The sequence below is a fragment of the Fistularia commersonii genome, chromosome 17, assembly GCF_037954325.1.
Source record: "Fistularia commersonii isolate RoL2024-O1a breed Wild chromosome 17, RoL_Fcom_v1.0, whole genome shotgun sequence".
In the NCBI taxonomy this organism is placed as follows: domain Eukaryota; kingdom Metazoa; phylum Chordata; class Actinopteri; order Syngnathiformes; family Fistulariidae; genus Fistularia; species Fistularia commersonii.
Genome location: NC_141300.1, coordinates 14408827 through 14436389, shown reverse-complemented (window position 1 = coordinate 14436389; position 27563 = coordinate 14408827). Strand labels below are relative to the sequence as shown.

General features: G+C 39.0%; 5 protein-coding genes across 8 annotated transcripts; 1 reads left to right on the top strand and 4 right to left on the bottom strand.

Moving 5' to 3' along the window:
- Window positions 1–2300: 2300 nt before the first annotated feature.
- LOC147225305 (cadherin-2-like) lies at window positions 2301–2822 on the bottom strand. Its single transcript, XM_086163693.1, has 3 exons — window positions 2735–2822; window positions 2525–2652; window positions 2301–2393 (listed from the first exon to the last, which is right to left on the bottom strand). The coding sequence occupies exons 1-3, from the start codon at window positions 2820–2822 to the stop codon at window positions 2301–2303; spliced, it is 309 nt and encodes a 102-aa protein (XP_086019819.1).
- Window positions 2823–3958: 1136 nt separating this feature from the next.
- Window positions 3959–8917, bottom strand: pdp2 (putative pyruvate dehydrogenase phosphatase isoenzyme 2). 4 transcript variants are annotated; one of them, XM_086162768.1, is made up of 9 exons: window positions 8779–8917; window positions 6867–7058; window positions 6603–6722; window positions 6463–6522; window positions 6236–6351; window positions 5753–5858; window positions 5434–5670; window positions 5042–5341; window positions 3959–4882 (listed from the first exon to the last, which is right to left on the bottom strand). In XM_086162768.1, the coding sequence occupies exons 1-9, from the start codon at window positions 8779–8781 to the stop codon at window positions 4607–4609; spliced, it is 1410 nt and encodes a 469-aa protein (XP_086018894.1). In that variant the 5' UTR covers window positions 8782–8917; the 3' UTR covers window positions 3959–4606. The 4 variants fall into 4 exon arrangements, with proteins under 4 accessions (XP_086018894.1, XP_086018892.1, XP_086018895.1 ...); XM_086162766.1 differs by having other exon boundaries at window positions 6236–6522; XM_086162769.1 differs by lacking the exon at window positions 8779–8917 and adding an exon at window positions 8081–8134 and having other exon boundaries at window positions 6236–6522.
- A 489-nt stretch (window positions 8918–9406) lies between these two features.
- Window positions 9407–19070, top strand: terb1 (telomere repeat binding bouquet formation protein 1). The gene is made up of 17 exons (XM_086163691.1): window positions 9407–9459; window positions 11654–11757; window positions 11843–11953; window positions 12045–12176; window positions 12578–12709; window positions 12895–12955; window positions 13083–13201; window positions 13364–13492; window positions 13619–13768; window positions 13851–13982; window positions 14164–14289; window positions 15295–15371; window positions 15461–15512; window positions 16078–16314; window positions 16704–16778; window positions 17036–17104; window positions 18069–19070. Exons 2-17 carry the CDS (start codon window positions 11721–11723, stop codon window positions 18134–18136), a joined length of 1707 nt encoding a protein of 568 aa, XP_086019817.1. The 5' UTR covers window positions 9407–9459; window positions 11654–11720; the 3' UTR covers window positions 18137–19070.
- A 1062-nt stretch (window positions 19071–20132) lies between these two features.
- Window positions 20133–22869, bottom strand: LOC147225302 (uncharacterized). The gene is made up of 2 exons (XM_086163544.1): window positions 22414–22869; window positions 20133–21504 (listed from the first exon to the last, which is right to left on the bottom strand). The coding sequence occupies exon 2, from the start codon at window positions 21495–21497 to the stop codon at window positions 20640–20642; it is 858 nt and encodes a 285-aa protein (XP_086019670.1). The 5' UTR covers window positions 21498–21504; window positions 22414–22869; the 3' UTR covers window positions 20133–20639.
- A 2102-nt stretch (window positions 22870–24971) lies between these two features.
- LOC147225301 (uncharacterized) lies at window positions 24972–26770 on the bottom strand. The gene is made up of 3 exons (XM_086163545.1): window positions 26552–26770; window positions 26357–26459; window positions 24972–25786 (listed from the first exon to the last, which is right to left on the bottom strand). The coding sequence occupies exons 1-3, from the start codon at window positions 26653–26655 to the stop codon at window positions 25460–25462; spliced, it is 534 nt and encodes a 177-aa protein (XP_086019671.1). The 5' UTR covers window positions 26656–26770; the 3' UTR covers window positions 24972–25459.
- Window positions 26771–27563: the final 793 nt, after the last annotated feature.

Genomic DNA, 27563 nt, shown 5'->3' with positions numbered 1-27563 from the left:
AAATAAAAATCAGCCGATGACAACTTTTCTCATGTTCAACTGACATTTGAACAGATTTTTGGGATGAGTGGCATCTTATCAGCCGCCACAGCTGAATGGTTATCACCTCCACCGATTTAAATACCCAGCCTGGTAAGTTGAATAACAATCTTGAAATGCATTCAACCAATTTATTTTCATAAATCCATTTTTTTTTCCACACTTTTATACACTAAAGGTGAGACTATGCACCTCATGTCACATATTTGGCCCAGCCCTCGTATATCTTTCTGCATGTGGCTTTCAATGAAAAAAAATTTGGACACCCCTGGTCTGTGGCATCTTAAATGATTTATGTTGAGAATTGCAGGCAAAATTCACCTGTGGGATGCAGGAGTGTGCTTGATTCTGCGGAGGACTGTGGCGACGCAGGCTTCTCCAACAAACCAACAAACTGGCGCCAAAAAGTCAAATGGGGTGAAATGATCAGGACTTGCAGATCAGAAAGAAATGACATCACACAGCCAGATACAATTGCAACCACATTAATTCAAGAAAGAAGTTATTTTTTTTGCAAGAAATGTGATTGAAAGATTTTTGGAGGACTTTTAATTTTGTGAGTATTTCTACTTTTGACTCAATGGTGGCACTACAAGTTGGGTGTATTTTCAGTGCAACAGAAAGGTTAGTCTGAAAGGTCAGACTAAAGGTTAGTAGAGCAAAGAATCCGAGAAATAGGCCGAAGAAGTTCAAACCCATCAAAAGTATAATCTGTCTAGAGCCAATGCAAACCACAATGCAAAATAATAAGATAAAAATGAATGATCTCCCTTTAGTTTTGTAGTATTCCTCTGAACATCCAATGTGAGACATCCAACAGACACAAACTGTTAATGACAGAAACCGTTTCACCCTTAACAAAGGGTGTTTGACGGATTTTCACTTTGTCCACTGAAGCCTTTTTAGACTCACAAACAGGTCACCGTATTCTGCATTGCTTCTAGCCGTGTTCATTTTCGACCCGGTCTATCATGTCAAACAACAATCTAGCTTTTCCTGCTGTTGCCCTAATATTCAAAGTTTCTACTCTCAATCCCAAACCCTTGTCTTTCCTCTTCTCTCTGTGCTTCCGAACACAGCTTCCTAGTTCCTACTTCCTACTTCTCTGATCCACAGTAGCCCAATTTCCACCGGTACCCTGTAGGTTATCGGCACCAATAGAGGTCACTGTTAACCCAAGCGGTAGGACGGGCGTAAGTTCGATTTGCCTATTTAGTTTGCAGAACCCTCTGCACTTATTCAGGCTCACAAACAGTTTAAAAACCCACTGGTTTGTGCCCCCCTGAGGCTGCATTTGTAAAGCTAACAAAATGCAATAATCTAAGAATTTGCAAGGTTTCAACACATTTTGTCTCTTACTTGTAGAATTGATACTAATGGTCCTGTTGATTCTGATTCCAGAGTAACAGTAACTGTAGCTGGGACAGTATCTGGAGGCACGAAAAAAACAAAGTGTAATACATCAGGAGAGGTAGAAAGTGTGTGGTAGTTGTTTCATTAGATGAGAATTTTAATTTTAATAATTACTGACATGCACCAAAATGATGACCGTGTTGACCATACTCCTTTTAACTTCAATGGATCTAGTATTTTTATATCAAGAGATAGTCACCTGTCAGTGTCATTATGCAATTCATACCTTCAAAACAAGATAATCCAAGGTTTGCAAAAATCAATATGCAGAAACAAACTAAGAAAGTGTTGACATTTGTCTGGGCATATAAATTGTGGGTCAACCACTGAACTTCCCACAGACTGCTCATCTAAAATGATTTTGTGGATTTCTGCTGGACTGAAAATAGGAGCCTCATTCTTGTCTGTGACAGTAACAATTACAGTGCCTGCTGAGGTAATAACCAGTCCAGAACATGCCTCCTCTTTTGTCACAACCACCAATAAAGTAAAGACGAGAAAGGTCTCAAAATCCAGCTCTCAAAGTTAAGCATGTGAGGTAAAGAATGAGAAAAAGTACCAATATTCATCAAGAGAATAGACAGGAGTACAGGGAGGTATTGCCTCGACCAAAGTATCTTTACCTTACATAAGGTTAAGATAGAGGTAGCAAAGGCAAGACAAAGGGCGTACGATGACTTGTATGCTCGTTGGACAGTAAGGTGTGTCCAGTGCTGACGTTTAAATGTTTTCCCTTGTTGCCTTCGATTATTGAGTTTACAGTTTACAGTGTTGGCAGCTGAAGATCCCAACTCATCTTCACCACCTCTAAGTATTTGACATTGTAACCTCGCAGATGTGATTATGAATTACGGCGTGTTGTCGTTGCTGTCACTGACAGTGACGGCAGCAGTGCATGTTGCTGTTAGGCCCTTCATGATCAACTTGTACTCAGGTAGAGTCTAATAGTAAGGTAAACTGCAACGATGACAAAGGAGGAAGTCCTAAGATAGGAAGAGCAGTGCTTACATTGTGCATTAATGTTCCTGCTCGGTCCAGTTTTTTCTGTCTTAACAGTGATGATTCTACTCACTGGGTTTTCTGCTAAAAGATCCTTTATGGGTACTTCAGGAATCTTAGGCTGTATCCAACACCTAATCATTGCATTATATGTGTGTGGAACATCTTTATCCTTAGCTGTTATCCTCATGACAATGTCCCCTGTTACGTAATTGGAATTTAGGAATAGAGGTCAGGGTGAAGAACAGAAGACTATATTCATTTTGTAAAACATTTCTCTTACCGACAGCTGCGCTCTTATTCACTTGCTGTAGAAAGATGCCTGTGTGAATTTTGTCATTCTGATGCTTGACGTTGATGATGAGCTCCATTGACTCTTCAGTCTTGACACCCTCATGCAGTGCATGGGCCCAAAACCGCAACACACACAAGTAAAAATTTTCCAAAAAGCTAAAAATTTTAGGGCATATTATATAAGCCATTTTAAAGTATTTTTGTCGAGTAAAATATTTGTTTTCTCTCTTCCCCTCAGGAGGCGGGTCAGCCCTGGTCCAGTAAGTTTTGTAGGTTACTGCCACTTTGTTATCATTGCCTGATTTAATCTAAACCGCTGTTAGAACATTTAACTCAATTTTTCTGTGCATCCATTTAGTAAAAATGTACACAAAGGAATTGCCAGTATTTATGACTGCTGTATTTACCTTCACCATGAATTTTGGAAAAGAACCTCTCTCTGGAAACCCATTAGCTGGAATAACCCATTCTCTTTTTGTACATTTTAAAATGCTAGACAGAGACAGAAAGTTGATGGTTGGGGGCTATCGCAGTTCTGTGCAACTCTGTTGGAATCAAGGTGTAAAGCAACCAGATTTATAAACAGTATTCCATTTCTGGTTTAACTTTGTAATTTACCTGAATTTGTTCTCCTCTTGTGGTTGCAGTACTCAGACAGTGAGAGGAGATTCCTGACCAAGTGATGACTAACAAGCCCTGTGGGAGAAAAAAAAAGTCAGTTGCAGAGTAATATTTAGTTTTAGTGAATATATATATATAAAGAAAAACCTGGCAAAAAAAAAAAAAATTGAATTCAAAATTTCTCATTCCTCATCTGCATTTTTAGAAAACTTTTGAAAAATTTAGAAAAATTTCAGAGCACCTCAGATGATGGATGGATATTCAGAATTTTATCAAGGAAAGGAAAATAACATGGATATTAAATTTTTCTGGTCGTGGGCAGACATGTTCACACATCACTTGAAGATCCCTAACAGCATCCTACCCAGTTTTTTTATGAAACCCTCTTTGGTGATGTCATTCTGTACCAGTTGCTCTTAAAATTCAAGTTTAAATCTTTAATGCATAGTGTGAATTCTGCTTCCCTATGAACACAAACCAAATAACTTAATGCTTTTTAGTTCAGGATCTTGACTTCGTAGCATCGAGGACCACTTAAACTTATCTTGAAATACTTTATTTTTTTCATGTTGAAAAAACCTATAAACTGTAGTAATTAAGCCACTCTTGCTTTATTTATGAAAACAAAATTCATGATGCCTTGTGTAATCCAGTCACAAAACACTGGGAAAATGTAAATAATGTAATTTGCCCGTAGTTTATTTACATCTCTTCTATTGATCTATTTAAAAAATCTTACAAGCATATATTGTAGAGATCATACATCATGTATTACAATTTACATCAAGCCAGGCATGTTGGTTACACAGAAAATGAAATTCTGAACAAAATAAATGGCTGCACAGTTCTCAAGTCATTTTCCATTTCTAAGCATAAAAGGCATGTAGTTTAGGACATCGTCAACAGCAGCTCCTGTTATTTACAGAAAGGTTGTGTTTGGACAGATATTTCATACACCACTTACTCACATAATGGTGATTTGATCTGATAAATAACATATGTCAAAATGTGACTTATGTGAAGTGCACAATAAAGCTAGTAAACAACACAGGATGGCAAACTCCATTTCATCATGTCGTAGTCTTGAACAGTTTATACACAATACAAGAATGCAAAATTCATTTCAACAACAAACTGTCCACATACTTTTTTAACACGTTGCTATGATGACAAAAATCTCCCAAAACAAGCACAAATGTTGATTGTGAACCAAAAAGACCCTTGCCAACCTAACCTTCTGTTAGCTGCGCTGAGGTCCAGCATGATCAGAGTTCAGATATATCACAGTTGCTGTAATATCGTCCCTATACATTCGTGCCAGGTCTTCGGGCAGAGCAAGCATCGATGCCAGTCTATCCTGGCACAGTTCTCCATATTCCCCAGTTCCAACAGCATGTCTGATGAGGTGTGTGGCCACGTTGTTGTCAAGAGCAGGTAAAGCACGGGCCTGACGTTTTACCAAGAGTTCATGCATCTGACCTAATTTCAGTTGCCTTTCAGACTGAGACAGAGGAGCCTGCAATTAAGACAGAATTTGAAAAATCAACTATGGCATCAAGATAGAAATACCCACCTCCTTGACATCGACAGATATTATCTGTTAGGTTAGCTTTGCGAAAAAAAAAGATGTGCCTTAAAAGGGAACAACATATATACGGTCACTCGACCGTCGTACCTGTCTGTGAATCCCACTCAGATGCTCCCCTACAAGCCGCACAGCCTCCTCATTCCTTAATTCATCCCACAGGCCATCAGTGCCGAGAATAAGAAAGCGGTCCTGAGGTCTCAGTCTGTGATTCGTGATCTCAGGGGCCACATCGAGGTACGGTGGACTAAGATAACAAGGGGGCATGTAGTGGTACAGGTTGAGGGAGTCATGGTCAGCTCCTGATTCCAGGCTAGCTAAGATGCTCTGCTGCAATTCATGGCTCCACTTGAATCTCATATCACCAAAGGCACGCAGAGGCATCAAAACCTGAAAACATGACAAAATTACGTGATAACAGTTGAAGAGTGTGTTTCAATAAACAGTGCCTTCTATGTATAACTCCACAAAAGACCTCTCACCCCAAGAAGTCTGTTGTCTGTGACCACTGTGCTTCTTTCTGATGGCGGGTGCTGGGACTTTATTCGTTCTACCTCAGCCTGGTTCTGGAAGTTGTGATCTTTGGAAAGGGGAAATGCACTCCATGACCCGTCATCTTCTTGAACCCCTAACACTGCTCTGCAATCGCCAGCATTTGCCACGTGGATCCTATCTTTGCCAATATGAGCCACACAAGCGGCGCAACCAGAAAATGCAACCTTGACAGAAATTAACAAAAGTAAATCAACAAATGATTACAGTGGAAAATGTGTAGGAACTAAGGAAATGTCACGTAATTACCTGGATTGCTGAGCTTTTCATCAGGTCATCTGAGAGAGGAACTTGAGCCTCTAGGGATATATCCGCATCGAGACGTTTAAATGCACGATCCAGGGCATCCCAAGCACTAGAAAATAATGTATCAAAACAGAAGCATGTAAACAGAAAATACATAAGGTCCATGTCAATTACTATATGTAACTATATCCCATCAATTACCATATGTAAAGTAGGCAGTAGTAAGGCAACAACAAAAAACTGTCTATTAGTGCTTCCAAAGACAAGAAAAAAACAAAAAAAAATGACTTTCAAGAAAAAATTCAAGAAGGATTTAATTTCTCACTACTATGGTTACACTTGCTTACACTGCAAATCTGCTACATCATTGTTGACATTTGTCTATTTTTCAAATTATGCCATAAAGAATATATTTTGACAAAACTACCCTTGGAGTATATAAACACAACACAAAATGTTGGATTTGACCCAACACTTTTTACATACCTCATGCCTTCACTGTGTTCCTCACTGCCAAGTAAATCCTGCCAGAAAAGTCTGAGTTGGTTGCTGTAGAGTGAGGCAGAATCTCGATAACTGAAGTCTGCATGATGTTTGTACCACTGTAAGATAGGTGGAACAGGTCTGCCATACGTCATACACTTCTCAAGGTCTTCCAGGCTCTGTTTTGGCATCATGGCAATTGCAATATAGTATAACAAGCGCTCACTAACAGCCTGCGCACAAGCCCAGCCCCCATGTCCATCAAACACTCCAAAAAGCATGCCCTCTGCCTAGAGAAAATAGAAAATATTAGAGTGTGTGAAGAACAAGATGTAGAGCTGAAAACTGAGGATAGGAGAAAGAGGCATACTTGTAATAAAGTAGCTGCACTGCGACGATCCTCATTTGGTGTATTGGCAGCCAGCTGGTTGCTTTCAAACTTTCTGACAGGGTTGAATCTTTTAGCATCATACTGTGGTAAACTCACAATCTAAACACAGATACAGAAAGTGGTAATCGAGCATTAACCCTATACACTACTAATCCAAGGAAACAGTTTTATTACTTTGACATTACTTCCTGTAGCCATCTGCTTATGGTGGTCAAAGCACAATCAACATACATGACCCCTTACCTGCTCATTCGATCGCAGAATGTTGTTAATCTGAACTCTGCTGAGCTTGACGTCTAGATCCTGACGAGTTGATAGATGCCTTGAATCTTTACAATTGTTACACCGTTGAGTTCTTCTGGAGCTGCTCCATGATAAGACACAATAGTGGACTGGTCTCAGGAGAGGAGTAGGAAGCACCACACGAAGAGAATACTGGAAAAACAATGGTTGAAAAATTGAGACCAGTGGGGGACATGAAGGATGCTGGCATATACACAAACACACACATACAGACATTTCTGGGGTCCCAATATATGTGTGTGAAAGCGAGGAACCTGGGTGGAACGGTGAGGCTACAGGAAGTTGAGTTCAAGAGGTTGGGAGGATTTCAAGTACTGGGGTCAACAGTCCAGAGCAAGAGTGTGGAAAAGAGGTAAAGAAAGGGGTTCAAGCAGGTTGGAATAGGTGGAGATAAGTGTCAGGGGTACTATGCGATTGATGATTATCAGCCAGAATCAAAGGAAAGTTGGACAAGACAGTGGAGAGACCAGCGATGCTGTATGGTTTAGAAACAGGAACATTGACGAGGCAGAGCTAGAGGTCGCAGAGATGAAGATGTTGAGGTTCTCTTTGGGGGAGACCAGGACAGATAGGATCAGGAATGAGTCTGTCAGCGTGACAGCACATGTTAGATGTTTTGGAGAGAAGGTCAGAGAAGCCAGACTGAGATGGTTCCGTCATGTACAGAGGAGAGATAGTGAATATATTGGTGGACGGATGCTGGAATTGGAGCTGCCAGGCAGGAGGTCTAGAGGAAGACCGAAGAGAAGATTTATGGATGCAGTGAACGAAAACATGAAGTTAGCTGGTGTGAGAGAGGAGGATACAGAGAATAACGTTAGATGGAGAAGGTTGATTCGCAGTGGCGACCCCAGGTGGGGAAGGCCAAAAGGAAAAGAAGCCCTTATACATTTCGATGTCTATGAATGACATAAAAACAATCCAAGTAGATAAAGATGCCGCAAGCAAGATTCATAAGAAAATATTCACTGATTTAAGCTAACATAAATTGTACCATTCACGACCACATTAGCTAGTTTCATGATCATACCATTGACGTTGTTGAGTATCATATACTTTGAAGGAATATTTGCACACAAACTGACACAATGTCCGAGTTAAATGATGTGGATGATACCGGAAAAAAAAACAAAAAACAAAATAAAATATAGAACCTTGTTTAAGTTGATGGTGGAACGGTCTCAAAAAAGGAAACGCATCGACTGGCATCAAAGTGGCGACGTCGCGAAACGTCTGACGTTCCACTGACGTTCCACTGACGTTCCACCAAACGTTCCACCAAACGTTCCACCAACGTTCGTTTGCGGGTCAATAAAGTTCTTAAGACATTCAAGGATCGTTGGTAGTCTAATAGACAGCATGCAAACAATGAAGCCGGATCATAAGTAGACATGGTGAGGTCTGATGTCAAAATATACGATTTTCTGTTTTACACGGGACAAGTGAGCTTAAATTGAGAGACGCTTTGTATAGAATATTATGGTACTAGCTTAGCGTCCGATGAAACCCTTAAGGCAGCGGTCCCCAACCTTTTTTGTGCGACGGACCGGTTTAATGGCAGACAATATTTTCACGGACCAGCCTTTAAGGTGTGGCGGGTAAATACAACAAAATAAAATTATAGAACCGGCACAAAACTGTGGTATTTTGTAAATATAATAATAAACGTGGATCCACTGTGTACTTGTATGTAACTTTATTAGCAGCGTCCTCCTGACATGCGCCAACGACATAAGAGTAACATCATCTCCACCCCCCAACGCTCTCCGGTCGCTACAGTAACGCTTAAACATGCCTTCAAAATAAGATACGCCACAAAACAAATATAAAATACATGAAAAATACAACTCACCATAATGCTATGAGGTCTGAGCTTGTTTCTCTCCAATGAGACGGTCTCATCTCGGGCTAGTGGGAGGCAATGACATCCGAAGCATCTGTCCTTATTCACGTTTTTTTTCTTTCAAAATATCCCAAATGCTTGCTTTTTAATGCAGGGTGCTTGGTCTCCAAGTGGCGAAGCAGTTTTGAAGGCTTCATTACCTCATTAGAAAGCCGATCGCCGCATATTATGCAGAGTGGGCTTTGTGCGTGGGAATCACCTGTTGCGATAGATCCATATTTTAACCTAAGTCTCCTGGTATTGTCTGCGAAAGGTAATTTATTTTCCTTAGTGGTCATAGACTCTTCTCCTGCCTCCTCACTGGGCCGTTTCCTCTTTGCAAAGAAACTTACCAAATGTGTCTGTTTGTTACTCATTTTATTAGCTTATGGGTTTAATAATAGCGTTAATGTATCACGTGACCGAGACAAGCACGTTGACATGCGTCAAGAGTGAGTCATAGACGGATGTGACAGAGAATTTGGTCATTTAAAAAAAAAAAAAAACATTACTGTACAAGTTATTTATTGTTTCTTTCGACTCACAGACCTGTACCGGTGGTAGGAGACCGCCTTATGGGCAACTCCACAATACTCAATACAGACAAGAGGTAATAAACGTCACATCAGCGTATTCTATTCCAATTAAAAGGTAAATGGAAAATACTTCACTACCAAAGCAACAGTGTTTTTTACGAACAATAAAAAAGAAAAAAAAACAGATGGTGTTCAGAATCTATAAAACAACAATTAAAAAGAAATGTTGTAAATATTTATACCTGAATAAACACGTTGTTCAAAAGAATCACTCAACGATAAATATTGTAGCGGGTCACGAATGTTGATGCTTGTTTTCTGTGTGATTTTGGGGTAGCTGGGATTTTTGTGGGTGTGGTTTGGGGTGCAATGAACTCTGTTTGCTTTTTTTTTCTCTTTTTTTTACCTGCGGGAACAGTCAGTTGTATTGCAGGCTTGTATGGCGTGGCTGTGGCCAACAGTAGCTATTGCTCATTAAACAGACGTTTTACCGTCAATATTTAAAATCGTTTGAAACATTTTTGTTCAAGTACAATGTGTTTTCAGGGAATTCAATACAAAAATAAAACAAAAAGTCTCACACTTCTTTTCTGGTTCAATAACAGGTAAAAAAAGCAATTAAAGTGTAAACAACTAAACAACCCCTTTAGTTGAGCCTTTAGCCTTTAGTTGAAAAAGAAGCCGCCCTATGCAGAACAAAGGTTTTGAAGACATAATAGTATCATGTTAACCTTTTTTCAGAGAGCTGCTTCACTAACTGTCTTGTTTTTGAATTCTCTTGAATTCTTACCCTTGTTTTTGAATTCTCTTGGCCGGGTACTTTTTGGCAAGTTTGTTCAGTAATATGGAGACAGGCTGGCTCTCGCCTCTGACGAAACCTCAGCAGTCCTTACAAGAGCAAAACTGTAGATACTATTGATCTCATCACACTAGCATTGGTCTGATACTGAATTTGGTATCGATACTATCAATATTTTATTTGGATCAATCAGCCAACCACCACTCATTACCCTGCTGAAGCTTAAACGTTGTCTCAGAGATGACTTGCCCATGAAAATATCCCCACTAACCATTTTTGCAATTACAGTGCAAAGCCATTTCTTGGAAATATAACAAATAATATAATACATAAAAAAAAAAAAATAAATAATTAAAAAAAAAAAAAAAAAAAACAGGATGAGGAAGAAGTCCAAAATTATTTTTTTTTGTAATGGAGCCACAGCCTTACAGTGATGGAATTACATTTAAAAGATGGGACAATATAATTGAAAATTGATTTTCCGATACAGAAGTGGCCTTATTTAATTTTCATTATTTTCCAGGAGGAGTTGATACAAAAAACTATTATTTTGGTTAAGAGGCACTATTTCTATCATGTCATTCCAGATTTTGTGCATTACTTTGTGCATTAACATATTTTTCTAGCTATACAGAAGGGGCACGCTTTGAATGTATTTGCATTTTAGGACATAATGTCACCGAAAGTTTGTGAAAGTCACCCATATTGCGTACAACTACAAAATGACAAACATGGAGACTAGTTTTTCAAGGTTAAACGCTCCGACTTAATTATTTTCTTCTGTCATCACACCATCAATACCCAGTAACGCCCACATAGCACACTTCCGTTTCCTGTTTAGCCTTCAAAATAAGAGCTCAAGGCACCTACTAACATGAACAAGTCCAGAAAGAAATGTCAAAATAATTGAAGGCAGGAGTAAACGGGTATCATTGAAGTGTCTTAATGCGTCGCCGGATGATCTTGTTTTTCGGAAATCAAAATATGGTCTGCTTAGAACTATGTCTGTAAATTGTTTTTGTTTTTTTTGTTTTTTTTTTTTAAATAAGGACAGTTCTTCTCCTTGCCTGAAAAATTGGACTTTCCGGCGATTGTCAACCTTCGTTGACGCCACTATCTGCGAAGCTTAGTTCTGTTATTGGTAGTACCACAAAAATTTAGGTAGTGACAGTACAACAGTGTTAGTGATAGCATCATAACCATCTCTTATTGGTACTTACTATTACATTTTATGAATAAATACGTACAAGAGCACAGTGGTTATGTCAATGACCCGGTGTTGCAATGTACCTGTTAGCTAACTACGGGCAGTAAACTTTGGAGGAGCTGCTTGCTATGTCAAAGTAATGGTTTGTGTTAGAAAAGCACGGTGGTTATATTGTTTTTCGTTATTTATTGTGTGTTTTGGTAACCACCCAATTGATGTTAAAATAGCAGTATGATAAACTTGGTCAAACAAAATGCAAGACGCAGTAACTGACTTCCCACGCTTTTTTTTTTTTTTTTGTAGTACGGTTTTGCCTGAATAACCCTCGGGAATCAACGGTTTAAACAATTTAAGATATTTAAACAGAAAAATGGAGGAGATGGTGCTCAACGCCAACCACTCGAACAGTGAGATGCTGACTCTTCATATTCAATCATTTCTGTTATTTTGCTGCAAAGGTTGCACCTTACTATACTGTGGGATTTGTTCCAGCCACAAAAACAGATCTCAGTTTGCTGCTTAAGAGCCTGAAATATCAGATGAAGTGCCCTGAATTACAGAAACAGGCCCTCCTGACAATTCACACAATATGTGAGAAAAGAGGTAATTATGACACACATCCCCTGTTCTTGACCGTACTGTCCTGTCGGTTCTGTCCAATGCCTTGACGTGCCAACTATGGCCTATGTTTCAGCGGAAAACGTGGACCTGCTGAGAGAAATGGGAGGTGTGGCGTTTATGTACAATCTCTCCAAATTTAGTATCGTTCATTCAGATGTGAAGGAGACTTTCCTCTTTGTGCTCGGGGCTCTGGCAGAAGCCAATGGTAGGTTTGTAAATGTATTCAAAGGAAGATGCTTAAAATGCTGCAAGTTTTGCCTTTCCTTTGGCTTTCAGAACAATAAAAGTATGTTTGATCTGTCATGCCATAGTGGTAAATTGTCAAAAGAGTAAAATTTGTATTAATCATGATCCCATATTTAATGGTGGGTGTGATATCAATCACTGTAATTTTGCATTTTGGTATTTAAAACTAAATAAGGCATTACCTGCTTTGTCAGATGATACAGAATAATATATGTTTGCCCTTAGATGCAAAATGTGATTTTGGTTTGATCTGTTTGCATCAATCTAGATTGCATTCATATCTCTGTATATGGGATATGTTTTGTTTTGTACTGCATCGCATTTATCATTTTCATATTGATTATCTATCCTTTCCTTTAGTGTCCTGCAAGAATTTGTTGAGCAGAAAAGAGACGTTTGTAGACCTTGGTGGTTGTCTGATGAACGAGGACACACCACTGACAATGAAGAGAGTTTCTGTCTATTTGCTCACTGCGTTGGTAGCCAATAACAGTAAGATCAAGGTTTCTCAGTTAAAGATATGGGATGGGCTCCCTCAGATATACCAAATTTACCATTATCTCTTGTCTTTTATCTGTTAATTCGTTTGGGAACATAGATCCATCCTCAAGATAATCCAGTTTGTAGTTCTGCTTTGTTAACCAGATCTTTATAGTCAATTGACTGTTTTATTGCAGAAGTAGGACAGACTTTAGCTCAAACCACTGGCTGCCTGGACATTTTGCTGGCTATCTTTAGGTATTTGCTTTGCTCAGTACTCTGTAATGAATATATAGCCACTGTCTCTTACTTAATTTTCAAGAGTCTGAAAAAAACCTGCTCTTAATGAACATCACTCAATATTTAATATTACATGCTTTTGCAGGAGCATTTCCCCCCTCTCCACAGAAGCCACTATGAGGATAGATAATACTACACAGACCTACCAGCTCTGGGTGTCTGTGTCAAGTGCTCTTTGTGGATGTGTCAACAACCCTCAGAATGGTAATGACTTTAATTACATTTGTCTACTGAGCTGTCTAATTCCGCAGAACTTTCCCTTCCATCTTGAATCTCGGAAATATATCTGCTAGCATTGCATTGATATTCGAATTGAAGATTCAAAAGCATGGGTTTGCTGTACTATTGGTGTTGTTTGAATTCCAGAGGAAGGCCAGCGTATCTGTATGGAAGCCTTTCCCACTATAAATATTTGGCTTCAGCGGATTTCTCTGTCCTCCTGTGAGATGTTTCAACCCATATGCTCCTTCATAGCTATGGCAGTTGCCAACAACTGTGAGTATCATAGGTGAAATAAACTGAGCCAGCCGGAAAAAAATTGAAATTTTATATTCATTATTAATGAACATTATTCCTAAATATGTCATGTGCAACTCTTTCAATTTATTTACTCTTTTGCAGCCTTTGTTCAGGAGAATTTTCATGCCTCTGGGGGATTAGAAATTCTTACTCGTGCACTGGTTGGTCTATCCACTCGAGCCAATAGCTTGTTGTCCTGTCAGCTGTCTCTAACAATAGCCAAGACTCTGTCTGCCTGCATCACAGACAATGGTGCATCTCACTCTCAGAAGCACATGTACATGAAAAGTTAATTGAACCAACCAAACTATATTTCTCTCTTTTTTTTTTATAGCAATTCTGGCCTCAGATTTATCTCACTATGGTGTAGTTGTCTACCTCCTCTCCCTTCTGTCCAGCTCAAGCCTTGACTATGAAGACAGGCTCACTGTTTTACTCACAATAGGCCACTGCACTCACGCCTCTGGTAAACCACAGGCATAATATGATGTACCTTTCAAATATGTTCTGCAACTGTTGGAGTCCTCTGCTAGTTTCTGTGTTAAGCATTTTATAGACTTTGATTTACTTCCTTCCCTTGAACATGCAACCTCAGCACTCACCATTTGTTTTATTTTTTACACAAGTGTGTTTTTTCCTGTCTGCAGAAGCACACCAGTCCCAGCTGGTTCAGTGTGGAGGTCTGCCACTTATCATAATGTTACTCACGGAGGATACAAATGAGGAAGTCAGGAAGGCAGCTACATTTATATTACAGAGCTGCAAACAGGCCAGTAAGTAAAAGCTGTGCTGACTTGTTGCTGGTTCATCAGTACCATTGTACACGATCCAAAACACCTTTGCAAAATGTCTGATAGTTTGTTATTCATAGTGTCTTTCTATATAATGGATTCAAAATTTAATACCTGGCTTATGCCTTGACCTGCTTTGTTCTATTTTTTCCCCAGTGTGTTGATGTAGCATAACAAAGAATTGCAAAAGCGGTCGCGGTCTTTTAGATTGAATGTATTATCATTAAGTCACACTTAAAGAACATTATTTCATAGCTAAACTTTTTGTTTCTCATGACATTAAAATACATTGTGGCTCTCATATCTAATCCAGTTACAAAACAATTATTTTAATGAATTTGAGTTTAAAGAAACAGTGCAGATTTTCATTTTGTGTAATGGACAAAGCTTATTATGTGTCTCTATATTAGTGCTTTAGATGTCAAATGCTCAGACAAACTCTTCATTTACTAAAGTGCATATAATAGTATTCCGGGATTTATTGTCGAGATTGTCGTAGTCATTCGTTTCTCTCTTTGAAGCCATGTCCTTGGGAGTGTCTGGTCTGAGAGCAAGAAATGAGGAATTTGAAGATGTGTTGCCCAATATAGAAAGCTTCAAGAGCTCTGCCAGGGAGTTTTTGCACAGGATTTATCAAGTTGACAAAAGACAGGCAAAAGTCAGACATCCGTTCCCACTCATTATCTGGTGATTTTATATCATGTGACTTATGCTCTTTGTTTATTCATTTTTTTGGAGACTGAGGATGGACAAGAAGATTTACACCCTTTGCCTGGCCAACCATCTCTGTCTCAGGATGTATCATCAAATGTGAAACAGGAAAGCTGTTTTAAGCAGAAAGAAATATGCTGTAAAACATGCATTGAGCTTCAGACTGCCAACTGTGTTAGTGAGGGGGTGAATATTAGTCAGCTTGATAATGCGAGCTCCGTATTCAATAGTCTGAGAGAGAACGCTTACATCAGTAGATGGAATGTGTATTCACAGGGCAATGCTGCTGGATATCAAGGGGTTTCAAGTGTCCATTCACTAGATGGCGGCAGAGACTGTCATTTGGCAAACAGGTCAGTAGAGTTCCAAGGTGGTGCTTGTTGTTTCAGAGAAGTTCAAATAAAGTCCTCCATAGTTGCTTTTATTTTTTTCTTATTTGTAGTCAACTTTTCAAGACCCCAGAATACCAGTGGAAGTGTGTAAAAAAAGAAATAAATGACACTGAAGAAGGAAGTGAGATAATTTCACACTCTGCTTATACTATCATAACTTTATAACTCTTGAATATTTATTCCAGTACATGTGTGTTGTTGCAATGTAGTTTCTTCAAGTGACATTTTGTTATGTATAGAATTTCAGCACAGCGAGGCTAGTAAAGTGATCCAAAGTTGCGATCGATGTGCAGGTAAGTGAAGATGAAGCCAATGCTCAGAATATTTTTCACTCTCCAATGACAAATTACTCTTGAGTGATCAAATGCGCCAGAGGAACAGAGAACACCACTTTTGTGCTTGATTGGAACCAGTAATTTTGGATCTAAACAGTAAACAGTATGTTACTTCACATTGTAAATGTAGCAACATATTTTTAAATGTCTTCCCATTCTGACAATCCGCCTATCAGCTGAACAGTGTAGGTAGTTGAAATTGATATTGTAAGTGCTCTATAAGTGTTTCTTAGAGTCTGTAGGGTCCCAAACTACTTCTGATGGTGTAACTTTGGTTTTAAGCAGTTAAGAGAACATTCACGTAGAGTAGTTCTCCTCTCATGCGTTCTCAGGTTGTGTGTCGCATTTTGAGGAAGTGACAAGTCGTACTTTCACGTCGCTCCTGCTCTGCTGCAATCAGATATGTGACATGCACACGGTACTTCAAGAGGCAAGTGACCGATTTAGAGGTTGCAATTGCCACCATCTGCTCCAGAAAGTGTACTCAGGCAAAACTGTGGAACAGGCTGACCAAAACCATGCAACTGAGCCCACTGCAGACCTGCAGAGAAATTGGGAGAGCTTGAAGGGTGGGAGACTTTTGATTTAGAAGTTTCAATTATTTTATTGAGGTATAGCAAGGGCATCCTTTGTTTTTCAACTACACACAGTTCACCTTTAGGAGACCATGTATCCGTTAACTTACATTGTTAACTTTAATTGCCATGAATGGTTGTATTTTGAAACACATTACTATGATTACATTGCCTTGTTCAAGATAATTATAGAAACCTACCAATCTTGAGTTAATTAAGTATAGTGGAATATTTTAGCTCGTAATGAGCCTTTCATTAAACAATACATTTCATTTTATTTATCTATTACTTTGAAAATTTTTCACCTTAAACCTCAATGAAAACTCACATAACTGTAATTGACTTTTGTTTATACATTCTCCAATTTATGGTCTTTTTAAAAGGGTTTGGCTTAACTCCCATATGTAAAAGATCTGGGCAAGTGAAACATGGCCGAGCGGAGCATGGCTGGCTCACTGGTAAGACTCACACAGCATGTTATTGAATGTTTATATACGTAAATAGCTCAAGGCTTATGCAGGTGAACCTCCCTATATGTAACACACTAAGTCAGATAAAAGCAATATTATGTAGCACGGTGTGTTACAAAACATTTCGTTGAAAGCACATATGAACCCGTTGTAAACCAAACTATAGTAAATACACATCCCAAATGTTATTCATTTGAATTATGTTAAGTCATTGTAGATGTGTAACTTTAATGTCTTGAATACAGGCATGACCTTAACCCCTCTGTGCAATCGGGCAAAATCACAGACATTCACTTCTTCTTACGTCACAGCTGGTACGTATGTGACAGTTTACTGGACACCAAACTGTATCATGCTATCACTTTGTCACTGTAGTGTATGTATGGCATAATCTACAATGTTGATTATGTTACTTATAATGCCAAATGTAGGCATTCATTCGCCAGAACAGGCTCATCTAGTTATTTTTTTGTATTCAGTTGCACTGGATGACTTGAGGTTTGTGGGACTGTCATTGCTTCATTGCTGTGCTGAGAGCCAGTGATTGGAGCTGTTGTGGGTTTTTGGCAACAGGCAAACCAAAGAACAGAAAGAATGTTGAACTGCAGCCAGTATTCTCACAACGCAGGCCAAAGCTGGTTCAGAGCAGCACAGCTGTATAAAGCTGTCGCCTCTCTGTATAACACTGTAAGAGAGAACGAGTGGGTGTGTTCTGTTGCTTTTGTGCTATGTCAGTGACCTGTAGCAGGAAAGGAACACTGAGAGTGTTCCATTTTGTTATTTTATGTTGAACACCATATTGCCTATATTGTGAAAAGATTCACTAGTCATATATGTGTATGTGACTATGTTTGCCTGCCACCTCATGCTTGTCCACCTTTCGTTATATTATTTCCCATACCCTGAGACATAGTGCGTATGAAAGCTTGCTCGTGAATCCCATCCGGGATCATTCTCTCTTCACTCTCATCCTGAGTCTGTGTATTGCTATATTATTCAGCCAATTGCATGTTTCAAGTCTCACTTTATGTGAAGTAGTTGGCACTCAAAATTTTTCTTCCAGTACATCGTCTCCCTCCTAAATTATGTAATAGAAGGCTACGCCCCTTTCTGATCAGCGATGCTTCTCCCACTTTTTTGTCATCATAGTTAGTGTATGACTTTGAGTAGCTTTCTGTTTCTCTGTACATTATGTCAGTTCACCCATGTTTTTGAGTGAAAAACAAACGTGACATACAGTACACATGCAAACCTGTATAGTGTTATTTGTTCTTCCAGAAAGAAGAGGACACAGTATTCAGGATCAGCTAAAATCCTGCAGGAATGACAATTCCCTAAAAGATTAACATGTCATTTTTCACACTTTGTTACCCGTTGGTTTAAATGTTTTTAGCCATGTGTTGACAAGAATGTCCAAAAAATGTGTTTTTCTTACCAATTTTGGATGCATATGAAAGTCATAGATGCAAAATTGCACAGTTGAAGTCACAAAGACAGTTCTTTTGGAGCATTTCCGATAAGTATAATCTCATAAAATAGTCTAAAAAATCTGTTCCGAGCATATATTGCAGCCATTTAATTTTTATGTTGAAATGTATTTTATATGGCCAAGAAATGTTTCCTATCTACTTGCTGATAAAGGATGTTTCCAGCCTACTTGTCTTTCACACTACCTGTCCAATGGCAGTGAACTTGCTTTCCTGGCTGTCTCCAGATTTAATTTGCCTTCGGAAATCCAAGGATGACATTTGTCGTGAAACAAATTATAGCACTGTCTGTGCATTGGTAGAGCATAAACTATGCCGGATTTGGGATGAATCCAACTGAAACTGCTTTGCTTTAGTCAGCATAATTTTGTTGAGGGTGTCTTATTCCTTTTCTTTCCTTGTTCAACATCTCAAAACACTAAAAATTAGGTTTATTTTGGTCTGATCAACAATTTAGAAAATACTAGAGAAATTGGATGTTAACAAATATGATTTTATCTCAATAATCAAAGGTCAAAAGTCCTGTGCCAAAACATGAAGTGACTCATATGGATTAATCTCACAGTTTTTGTATTGTTAAGAGTTGTATTCTCAAATTTGTACTTGTAGTTACCCCTGTAGAAGAAAATACAGAAAAAGAGAATCAACAATTCTTACATATAGAAAAAAATATTTTGGTTGACATTAAATGGAACAAAACAATAAGCTGTAAGGTGTCCTTTCTCCAGTTCAACTGGGATTTTTTTATACAGTCTTTTGTCTCGTGTTAGGTAAGTGGTTCTTGTTGGTTCAATAGTTCAATGGTTATCTGTAACGAACTCCAAAAGAGCAATTCATAACATTTGTATTGTTTCTTTGACAAGCAATTATATGGAAGCAAATACCAAGTTCTATTTTCTTAGGGTTTTTTTTCTGCTTTGGTCATCAGAGAGTCCACTGAGAAACAGGAAATGGAGACCAACTGTGGCCCAGTAGCTTTGTTTATTGAGCTGGATGCCTCTGGTATGACAGGAATCACAAATAGTGCAAATCATACTGATTATCTATTCCCAGGGAGGATCAAGCAGTCAAGTCTTTGACCTTAAATTTTCCTGAGATCACTGTCCGAAGACCAAAATCTCTCCTTATGTGGATACATTTGTATCCAGTGGTTTTGTTTCTGAAGAAGTTGTCTGTTTGTGTCAGGTTGAGACTCAGTTGCCCAAGGGTTACAAATGTGATCATGGATTGACGTTGTGGCACATCATCTTCTTGTGAAAGTTGCTGTGGTCAAATGAAGAACTTGCATACCAGGCTTCCTTTCATGTTGTAGCCATCCGATTGAATTAGTTAGTTTTTTTTTTCTAATCTTAGTTTAATTTCGGCCGCCGTGGCCTGTCATACCAATCCATCGACTTATTTGTCAAGATGATGAGATAGCGGCTCAGCCAGGGCAAGGAGAGTGGTGGGAGAGGCATGTAAGACGCAGATTTCTCATGGGCTAGGACAGTTACGCTGAAGACTTTTGACCCAGGCCCCCCAAAAAACAACCTTCCCCTGGAAAGAATGTGGCCTCGTCCCTCCTCCTCCTCCCTCCTCCACTCCCATGAGACTGAGAAGGCACTGTCTTTTATTCAATCTGAGCTGTGCTGACTGGAATTCGATTTCCACATATGTGCTGTGTCCCATACATGTTGCAGAGTTGGCTTTGCTTTCTGCATTTTCTTGCAGAACCATTATCTATACTTGGCTAAAGGAAAACATTGAGAGTAATGAGCATACGGCTACTTTACATGCATATCAATCTATGCATACTTTTTCTTACATGCAACCAACCCTTTTTTCCAGAAGAAAAAATAAAAAAAGCCAAGCCTGGTCCCAACATGAGAAATAGTTTATTATAGTCAAGCCACAGTTAGAGTTTGAATACCTTACCCCTTTATTTTATGAAAAAAAAAAGACAATGATCATATTGGTTTAAGTACTTAAGGGATTCCAAACACAAATATGGATCGGCATACATACATCACTTATATAAATGTGTGTCCTGTTTTAAGTGTGGTTTATATACAGTATCTCATCTTAAGTTGCATTGCTTGTGTCCCTTGCCTGTCATTTTGCATGGAATTTGAGTGGTTTGTACTCATTAGAAAGCTTTCCTTTTGGACAGAATAACATGAAACCTTTTTTTGGCCTGAAACGTCAGTTTCTCAAACCCACTTGAAAAAATCTGAAACGGAGCGCCGTTCGTATCTCGACAACAACTTGAGGGTGAAACTATCTGCCTTTATTAGGGCATCTCCTAAAAGAAAGTCTTGTTTTATTCAGAATTCTTGAAAGGGATCTTACAGAAAAATATCCAAAGTGAATCCCCTTTAATGGATCACATCAGGTCAGTAGAGGCGCTTATATCTACTATGTCGGTGTCATCAGAGATCCTGACACCACTTTCAATGAGCTCAGCAACCACATCATTTCCTGTCAGCTCCAAGTCCGCTAGGAGTCCACTTACGCGGTCCTCAGTGAGATCACCGGCTTGCTTCTCCAAATCCCCTGCAGCCTCTTCTTCCAGGGGCTTTTCCAGAGATTCCGACATGTCTTCAGCTTTTTCCTGCTCCGGCATCAAACTCTCGGCAGGGCCTTGGGATCCCTCAGGCTCTGTGATGTTGACAGATTCTTCTGTTTTGATTGGCTCTGGAATAGCAGCTGAGGAGGGGAGGGTGTCCACAAGTTCTGTGGTGACATCAGGTGCACCCGGATCATCTGAGGAGGGTGAAGAAATCCCAGGTATGGGAATGGACTCCTGGGTAAGAAGCTCTATATCCTTCTCCAGGGCCTCAGCGGGAGCTGGTTCGGGATCAGCTTCAACCACGGCCTCGGGAGACGGGGTAGGTTCTTCTTGGGGAGTTGGCTCTGGAGCTTCGGTCTGGCCGACTGAGACCACAGGTTCTGTTTCAGCGGGAGATTCTTTTGCCACAGGTTCTGGTTCAGCATCTCCCGGTGGGGCCGAGGCATCAGGAGCCTCTGTGGCTTTGCACTCTGACACACAAGGCTCGCTGGGCAAACGCGCCACTGGCATCTCAGTCTCCCCAATGACCACTTCGGGCTCGTCATTAGTCTGGGTCGTCCCAGAGACTTCTGGCTGTGCTGTCTCTGGCTCCTTGATGGCCTTCTGTTCGGAGGCGCCACCCTCTGCGCTGTTTACTGGAGTTTCTCGTCTTCTGCTGAACTTATTTCCCATGGTTAGCCTGTAGAGAGACGTTCAGTGTGGAAAAAACTTGAGCATTCAGTCAGGGAGATAATCTTTTTTGTTATTGCAGCAGTATAAAATGATCTGGAGAAACTAAATAAAATTATGTCTATTTGTACAACTGAGACAGAAGCATCAGGGGTTTCCAGTCACCATCGACGTGATGCATTTTTTTTTTTTTTTTCAAACACAGACGTGTGCAACGTTCGAGGTTAACAATAAACTAATTTCAACGTCACTTCTCGTTCTGCAAAATTGAATGAACTCTTTGGACAGGACACATCCAAGCTGCAGTTTTTTGGTACATTATGTACTCTGGTGTCTAACCCTCACTGCATGTGCGACACTGTCTCGAAACTCGGGATGATCAAGTTTCCCAGGGAGTATAAATCCTATTTAGGGCATCTGTATATTTGTTTTTCCACGAAACGCAAACATGTCGCAATTTCATGAAAAAACAAATGCGCACAACTTCAGACGTGAAATGGAAACGGGCGGGTCATTGCAAGTCATTCGATGACTAATAACCGCCTGAACATGACAACAAAATTAACACTTGTGATTGATATCCCCCAGTATTACAAACAACAATTATCAGTCACACCTTGTTTAATCCCACGTTGATCATAAATCAACATCAGGCTGATCCAACTATTTATCCAAATTTTCTAAGACGATGTGAAAACTTTTCAAATTTATAATAGATATAAACGATGCCTTCTCATTAATTGATGATCAAACCAGACAGAACAAAGAAACTCCGGCAGGCGACCCCGCCTCCCCTTCTTCCTCCCTTCTTTTTTTTTTTAATAAACCAATAAAAAGTACCTAGAATGCACGAACACGTAAATGAGCAGATTGAATTTGCGCATTTAAAAACATTACCGTAACCGGCGAGTAAACCGACCTTTCTCAACCTTTTCTGCAGCGCAGTAAAAAGCAGACGGAATGGCAGATAGTCGAGTTGGGCTCAGTGAAGTCCGCACGTCAAACTGCGTGTGCTGGCGGGGACGCGGGTCGTGTAAAAAAAAAAAAAAGAACAAAAAAAAAAAACGTGCCCGTGCGCGGCTCCTACGGGCGGGAACGCGCACTGAGCGGAAACCGGACACTAATATTTTCAGATGCACGGGATTGTTTTTTTTTTTTTTTTTAATTATTCCAAGTCGTGCAACTTTTCTGAGACCTTTCACTTTTTTTTATTCCTTATTTCAGCGTGCTGCAAATTTTCTTTTTTTTTTTCTTTGGGTTTTTCCCTTCAGGGGTCCTCACAGGGAATCAGCCTTCTCCATCTAATCCTATTCTTTGTATCTTCCTCTCTCACACCGACTAACTTCCTATCCTCTCTCACTGCGTCCATAAATCTTCTCTTTGGTCTTCCTTTAAATCAGGGGTGGGCAATTATTTTGGCTGATGCGACACGTTTCTTTTTTAATTTTGATGCACGGGCCAACTAAATAGCATGTAAATTGAACAAGATGAAAAACTTAATTTGAATACTAAAATTGTTTGGTATTTTATTTCAACATTAAACTCATTAATGATCATATAAATGTATAAATTATTTTGGCTGGACGTCCATATTTCTTCATAATATGTATGCACGGGCCAACTAGGTAGCATGTAGATTGAACAAAATGACAAATTTAATTGAAATGTTAAATTTTTTTTAGCACATTTTATTTCAACATTGAAAAAATTAATGATCATATAAATGTATAGATTATTTTGGCTGACAGCCACATTTCTTTTTAAAATTTTTATGCATGGGCAAACTAGGTAGCATGTAAATTGAACAAAATGAAAAATTTAATTGAAATATTACAATTTTTTGGCATTTTATTTCAACATTAAAATCATTAATGATCATATAAACGTATAAATTATTTTGGCTGGCAGCCAAATTTCTTTTTTAATTTTTATGCACGGGCCAACTAGGTAGCATGTAAATTGAACAAAATGAAAAATTTAATTGAAATATTACAATTTTTTGGCATTTTATTTCAACATTAAAATCATTAATGATCATATAAACGTATAAATTATTTTGGCTGGCAGCCACATTTCTTTTTTAATTTATATGCACGGGCCAACTAGGTAGCATGTAAATTGAACAAAATTAAAAAATTAAATTGAAATATTACATTTTTTGGCACATTTTGTTTCAACATTAAAATCATTACTGATCATATAAAGGTACCGACATAATTTTGTATGTAATCATCCGTACAAAATTAAACAAAAAGGAAAAAATAAGGAGTCTCTAAATTCAATATTGATTGAAGATACCTATTAAAACATTCAAAGAAAATTGTTTTGCGGGCCGGATAAAACAGCAAAACGGGCTGGATGTAAAATGCTACTTTAGACCTCCTGCCTTGCCATTTCCAGCATCCGTCCACCGATATATTCACTATCCCTCCTCTGCACATGGACTGAAAGGGGGTTTCAAAATCCAAGTTTCTAAGAGTGTTAATTCTTAGCTGGCGACACTTAGCTCACTTTCAGCTGTTCCAACTTAGATGTTCGAGATTAAAATTTTCAGGACGAACGTTCGATTCCTGGAGGGAACACCTCTCTATGTAGGTCGTGCAGCTGTTGCATCTTTTAAAGTACGCGATAGAAATGGCCGACATATGTTAGCGATTGATTGTTTTGGGGGTTGGGGGATTTCATTTAAGGTGACAGTTACCCATTTCAATCCCAACGTCCGCAGACCACAAATCTGTCGTAAGAAACAAATATCGCAATATTTGGCAGAACTATTATTGCAGTTGCCCGGACTTGCGTTCCATTTTTTGGTTTGGCCAAGATGGATGTGACGTGGGAGACGTGCAGCTTTTTGTGAAGACGTCGATGCAGCAAGGAAAAAAATACTTACTCTGGAAACTTTGTTTTTTTTTTTAAAACCATTAATCTTCTTCTTTTCCTTTCGGCTTTTCCCTTCAGGGGTCGCCACAGCGAATCAACCTTCTCCATCTAACCCTATTCTCTGAATCCTCCTCTCTCACACCAACTAACTTCATAGCCTCTCTCGCTACGTCCAGAAATCTTCTCTTCGGTTTTCCTCCAGCCCTCCTATAAAGGTTCATTTCAGCGGTATTTTGCACATGCGTTTATTGTCCCTACCCACATATGTTGGTGCAGATTATGCTATTTTGAATATCGACGGTTCAGATAAGAAACCAAATCAAAAATCTCAAAAGATGACTTTCTGAGATATGGTGCTTTTAGTACAAGTAACTTAATTTATTCCTGCTAATCTATCCAGTATCCATCTCTTATCCTACTTAAGGCAGCCTGTCTCAGCTGCTATCGGGCAAGAGGTGGGGTACACCCTGGGTTGCTATGGCAACATCCACAGACAGCCATTCACACATAAGTATATGAGACACAATTTTCAGATTTTTTTTTTGAATTAACCCCCTGCATGTTTTTGGACTGAGGGAAGAACACGGGGAAAACATACAAACCGGGGTTTTTATTGATTTATTTTATTTCTTTATGGATCATCTCGGAACCAAACCCTAGACAGTGAATTTCACTGAATTATTTAGAAACTATTGTTTTGTTTTGTTTTTCCCGATTTGATTAATGTATCATTTTGCTGGAAGATTTGTACAAAACTGAAAGACAGGTCTTTTCAGTCTTTGTACTTGTCTGAATTTACAACTATAAGTAATTTGGTGATGTCACGTTAAATCAAAATTTCACTTCAATATGGAAATGTCTGGACTTGGATAATACATTTCAAGTAAATGAAAATTAATCTCTGATCGACGTCTTTAGCAAAGCTATAGAAATGAAGTGGAGCCGACGTGCGCTGATTTAATACTGGTGACAGAAACATCTTAAGCTATATAAAAAGATGCTTTTTGAGGGAAATACTTCAGAGAAACAGAATCAAGACCGTTGGTCTTACTTTACATTTGACTCAAAGAAAAGGAAGAATTCTTTTATCGAGTGAAAAAAATTTCACGGACAAACTGGAGGTCGTCATCCTTGTCTACATTTTTGGGTGTTTGCGAAAACACCCCGGCTTTCTCCGGCCGCAGGCCAGCGTCCACTGAGCTGCCGTGAAGCTCTTCAGACATGAACCTCTGACCTTTACACCTTTCCGGCAAAGATATATCGATGTACGGCAAAGTTTCCACCTCTGAAATGTCCAAGTCTGATTCAGAAACAGGAGTCAAGCTCTCTGAAGTCTCATTTGTGGCGATGGCGTCCTCTAATTTCTTTATGCCGGAATCTGCTGCTGCTTCTTCTTCGACTTCTTCTTCAACCTGATGATGATGAGGGGGAGAAAAAAAAAAAAGAAATTTTATCTACAATTTTTCACATAATTTCTTTTTTTAATCCAAAGTATACTGCTCAAAAAAATAAAGGGAACACTTGAACAACACAATGTAACTCCAAGTCAATCACACTTCTGTGAAATCATAGCGTCCACTCAGGAAGCAACACAGATTCATTTTGACTTGTTTTAAGGACATTACATCAAAGTTGGATCAGCCTGGAGTTTGTTTTTACACTTTAATTTTGAGTGTGATTCCTAATCCAGACCTCCATGGGTTGATACATTTGATTTCCATTGATCATTTTTGTGTGATTTTGTTGTCAGCACATTCAACTGTGTAAAGAGCAAAGTATTTCATAAGAATATTTCATTCATTTAGATCTAGAATGTGTTTTTTAAGTGTTCCCTTTATTTTTTTTGAGCAGTGTATATACACGTGTAACGATACGATGGGTGATCATCAAGTTTTGAATACTGTGGCAGGCGAATACACAGTTTTATTTGATTATTTTTAATTTATTTTGACATTAATAGTTGCATTTTAATACAGAAAAACCTTTTGATCAAACGGGAGGGTTATGGAGCCGCAGTCACCGCCGGTAAGAAACGAAACTGCAGCTTCCAGCAACTCGTTTTCGTCCATACAGTAGAAAACAGACCTGAAACAAAGATGAGATGCTTTCTGATGTCACCATACAAAATAAAACAAAATCAAAAATAAAACAGTTAAACCCCAGCCTTTCACAACTACCTTGAAGCTTTCCGTTTCCTAAAGCTCTTTGACGGCTCCTTTTCTTGCACCTTCTGATCCGTATTCGCCATCCAAGCAGGCAATGCTCGCACTTCTCCTGCCATAGTTGTGTAATTCAATTACACGCAAGCTTGAAAACCCATTTTTTTTCGTGTAAATCGATTTACAGCCGTTTGTGCAGCAGCGGCTCCATTTTCACAACATGTTGTTCGCCGTGCAGTCATGTGATCGCGTTCATTTTACTCACTAGTGTCACCCAGCGTGGAAATACACGATTGCACCAGAGTGCAAAAAAAATCTCAATGCACGCAGGAAACGCCATTGTTATACTTGAATTGGTTAAAATGCATCCTGATAATTTAGTGTCCACTTTTATTTGGCACCTATTTCTTCCTTACTTCAGTTGTTTTTATTCTCCACATATTTTTTATCTTTTTGTTTTGAAGCAGTTGGTTGCAATCGTCCATTATATTGAAATGTAGATATTTTCTGGATGTAAACGTAAAATTACATTTTAAAGATAGCTGGTGACACATTCACATTCAAAGCATGTGTTTCAGCTTTGTTATAAAAAATGTTTGAATTTGAGAGGGGGAAAAAGAGCTCAGATTTAAATGTTATCAAACTAGAAACATATTTATGAAGTCATATTTCAAAGTGCCGATACAAATGATTTTATGTTTGAATACAACTTGCTTTGTGTTGGAGTGATTTTATCAGAGAATTTTGTTTGATACTGAAATACTTAAAAAAAAAAAACACAGAAAAAGAAGTTTGACTGTGGATGTGGGCTCCCATCCCCCTCCTCTTCATCCATTCACACCTCTGCTGTAGCTTCTGCTTCCCTCTCCATTAACATCTCACCTCCCAACATCAGCCCCAGGGTCCTCAGGGTGTGTGCTGTGGAGCTGTGGAGCTGCTGGACAACAGCAGTTTGGACAGCACACTGCTCGGACCTGATGGAGTCACGTCTGTACTTACTGGCCACTATCTACAACTCGTCACTGTTTAT

What these genes read in the sequence shown, in the direction of transcription:
- terb1 (XM_086163691.1), top strand. Translation starts at nt 11,721, where the DNA reads ATGGAGGAGATGGTGCTCAACGCCAACCACTCGAACA. An exon ending in CACAATATGTGAGAAAAGAG is followed by an intron (nt 11,954 to 12,044) that starts GTAATTATGACA and finishes CCTATGTTTCAG; the next exon opens with CGGAAAACGTGGACCTGCTG. An exon ending in TGCGTTGGTAGCCAATAACA is followed by an intron (nt 12,710 to 12,894) that starts GTAAGATCAAGG and finishes GTTTTATTGCAG; the next exon opens with AAGTAGGACAGACTTTAGCT.
- pdp2 (XM_086162766.1), bottom strand. An exon ending in TTCTGCGATCGAATGAGCAG is followed by an intron (nt 6,723 to 6,866) that starts GTAAGGGGTCAT and finishes ATCTGTGTTTAG; the next exon opens with ATTGTGAGTTTACCACAGTA. An exon ending in CAGACAACAGACTTCTTGGG is followed by an intron (nt 5,342 to 5,433) that starts GTGAGAGGTCTT and finishes TCATGTTTTCAG; the next exon opens with GTTTTGATGCCTCTGCGTGC.
- LOC147225301 (XM_086163545.1), bottom strand. Translation starts at nt 26,655, where the DNA reads ATGGCAGGAGAAGTGCGAGCATTGCCTGCTTGGATGGCGAATACGGAT. An exon ending in AGGAAACGGAAAGCTTCAAG is followed by an intron (nt 26,460 to 26,551) that starts GTAGTTGTGAAA and finishes TCTTTGTTTCAG; the next exon opens with GTCTGTTTTCTACTGTATGG. An exon ending in CCCTCCCGTTTGATCAAAAG is followed by an intron (nt 25,787 to 26,356) that starts GTTTTTCTGTAT and finishes CATCATCATCAG; the next exon opens with GTTGAAGAAGAAGTCGAAGA.
- LOC147225305 (XM_086163693.1), bottom strand. Translation starts at nt 2,822, where the DNA reads ATGGAGCTCATCATCAACGTCAAGCATCAGAATGACAAAATTCACACA. An exon ending in GAATAAGAGCGCAGCTGTCG is followed by an intron (nt 2,653 to 2,734) that starts GTAAGAGAAATG and finishes ATTACGTAACAG; the next exon opens with GGGACATTGTCATGAGGATA. An exon ending in ATCTTTTAGCAGAAAACCCA is followed by an intron (nt 2,394 to 2,524) that starts GTGAGTAGAATC and finishes CCTTACTATTAG; the next exon opens with ACTCTACCTGAGTACAAGTT.
- LOC147225302 (XM_086163544.1), bottom strand. Translation starts at nt 21,497, where the DNA reads ATGGGAAATAAGTTCAGCAGAAGACGAGAAACTCCAGTAAACAGCGCA.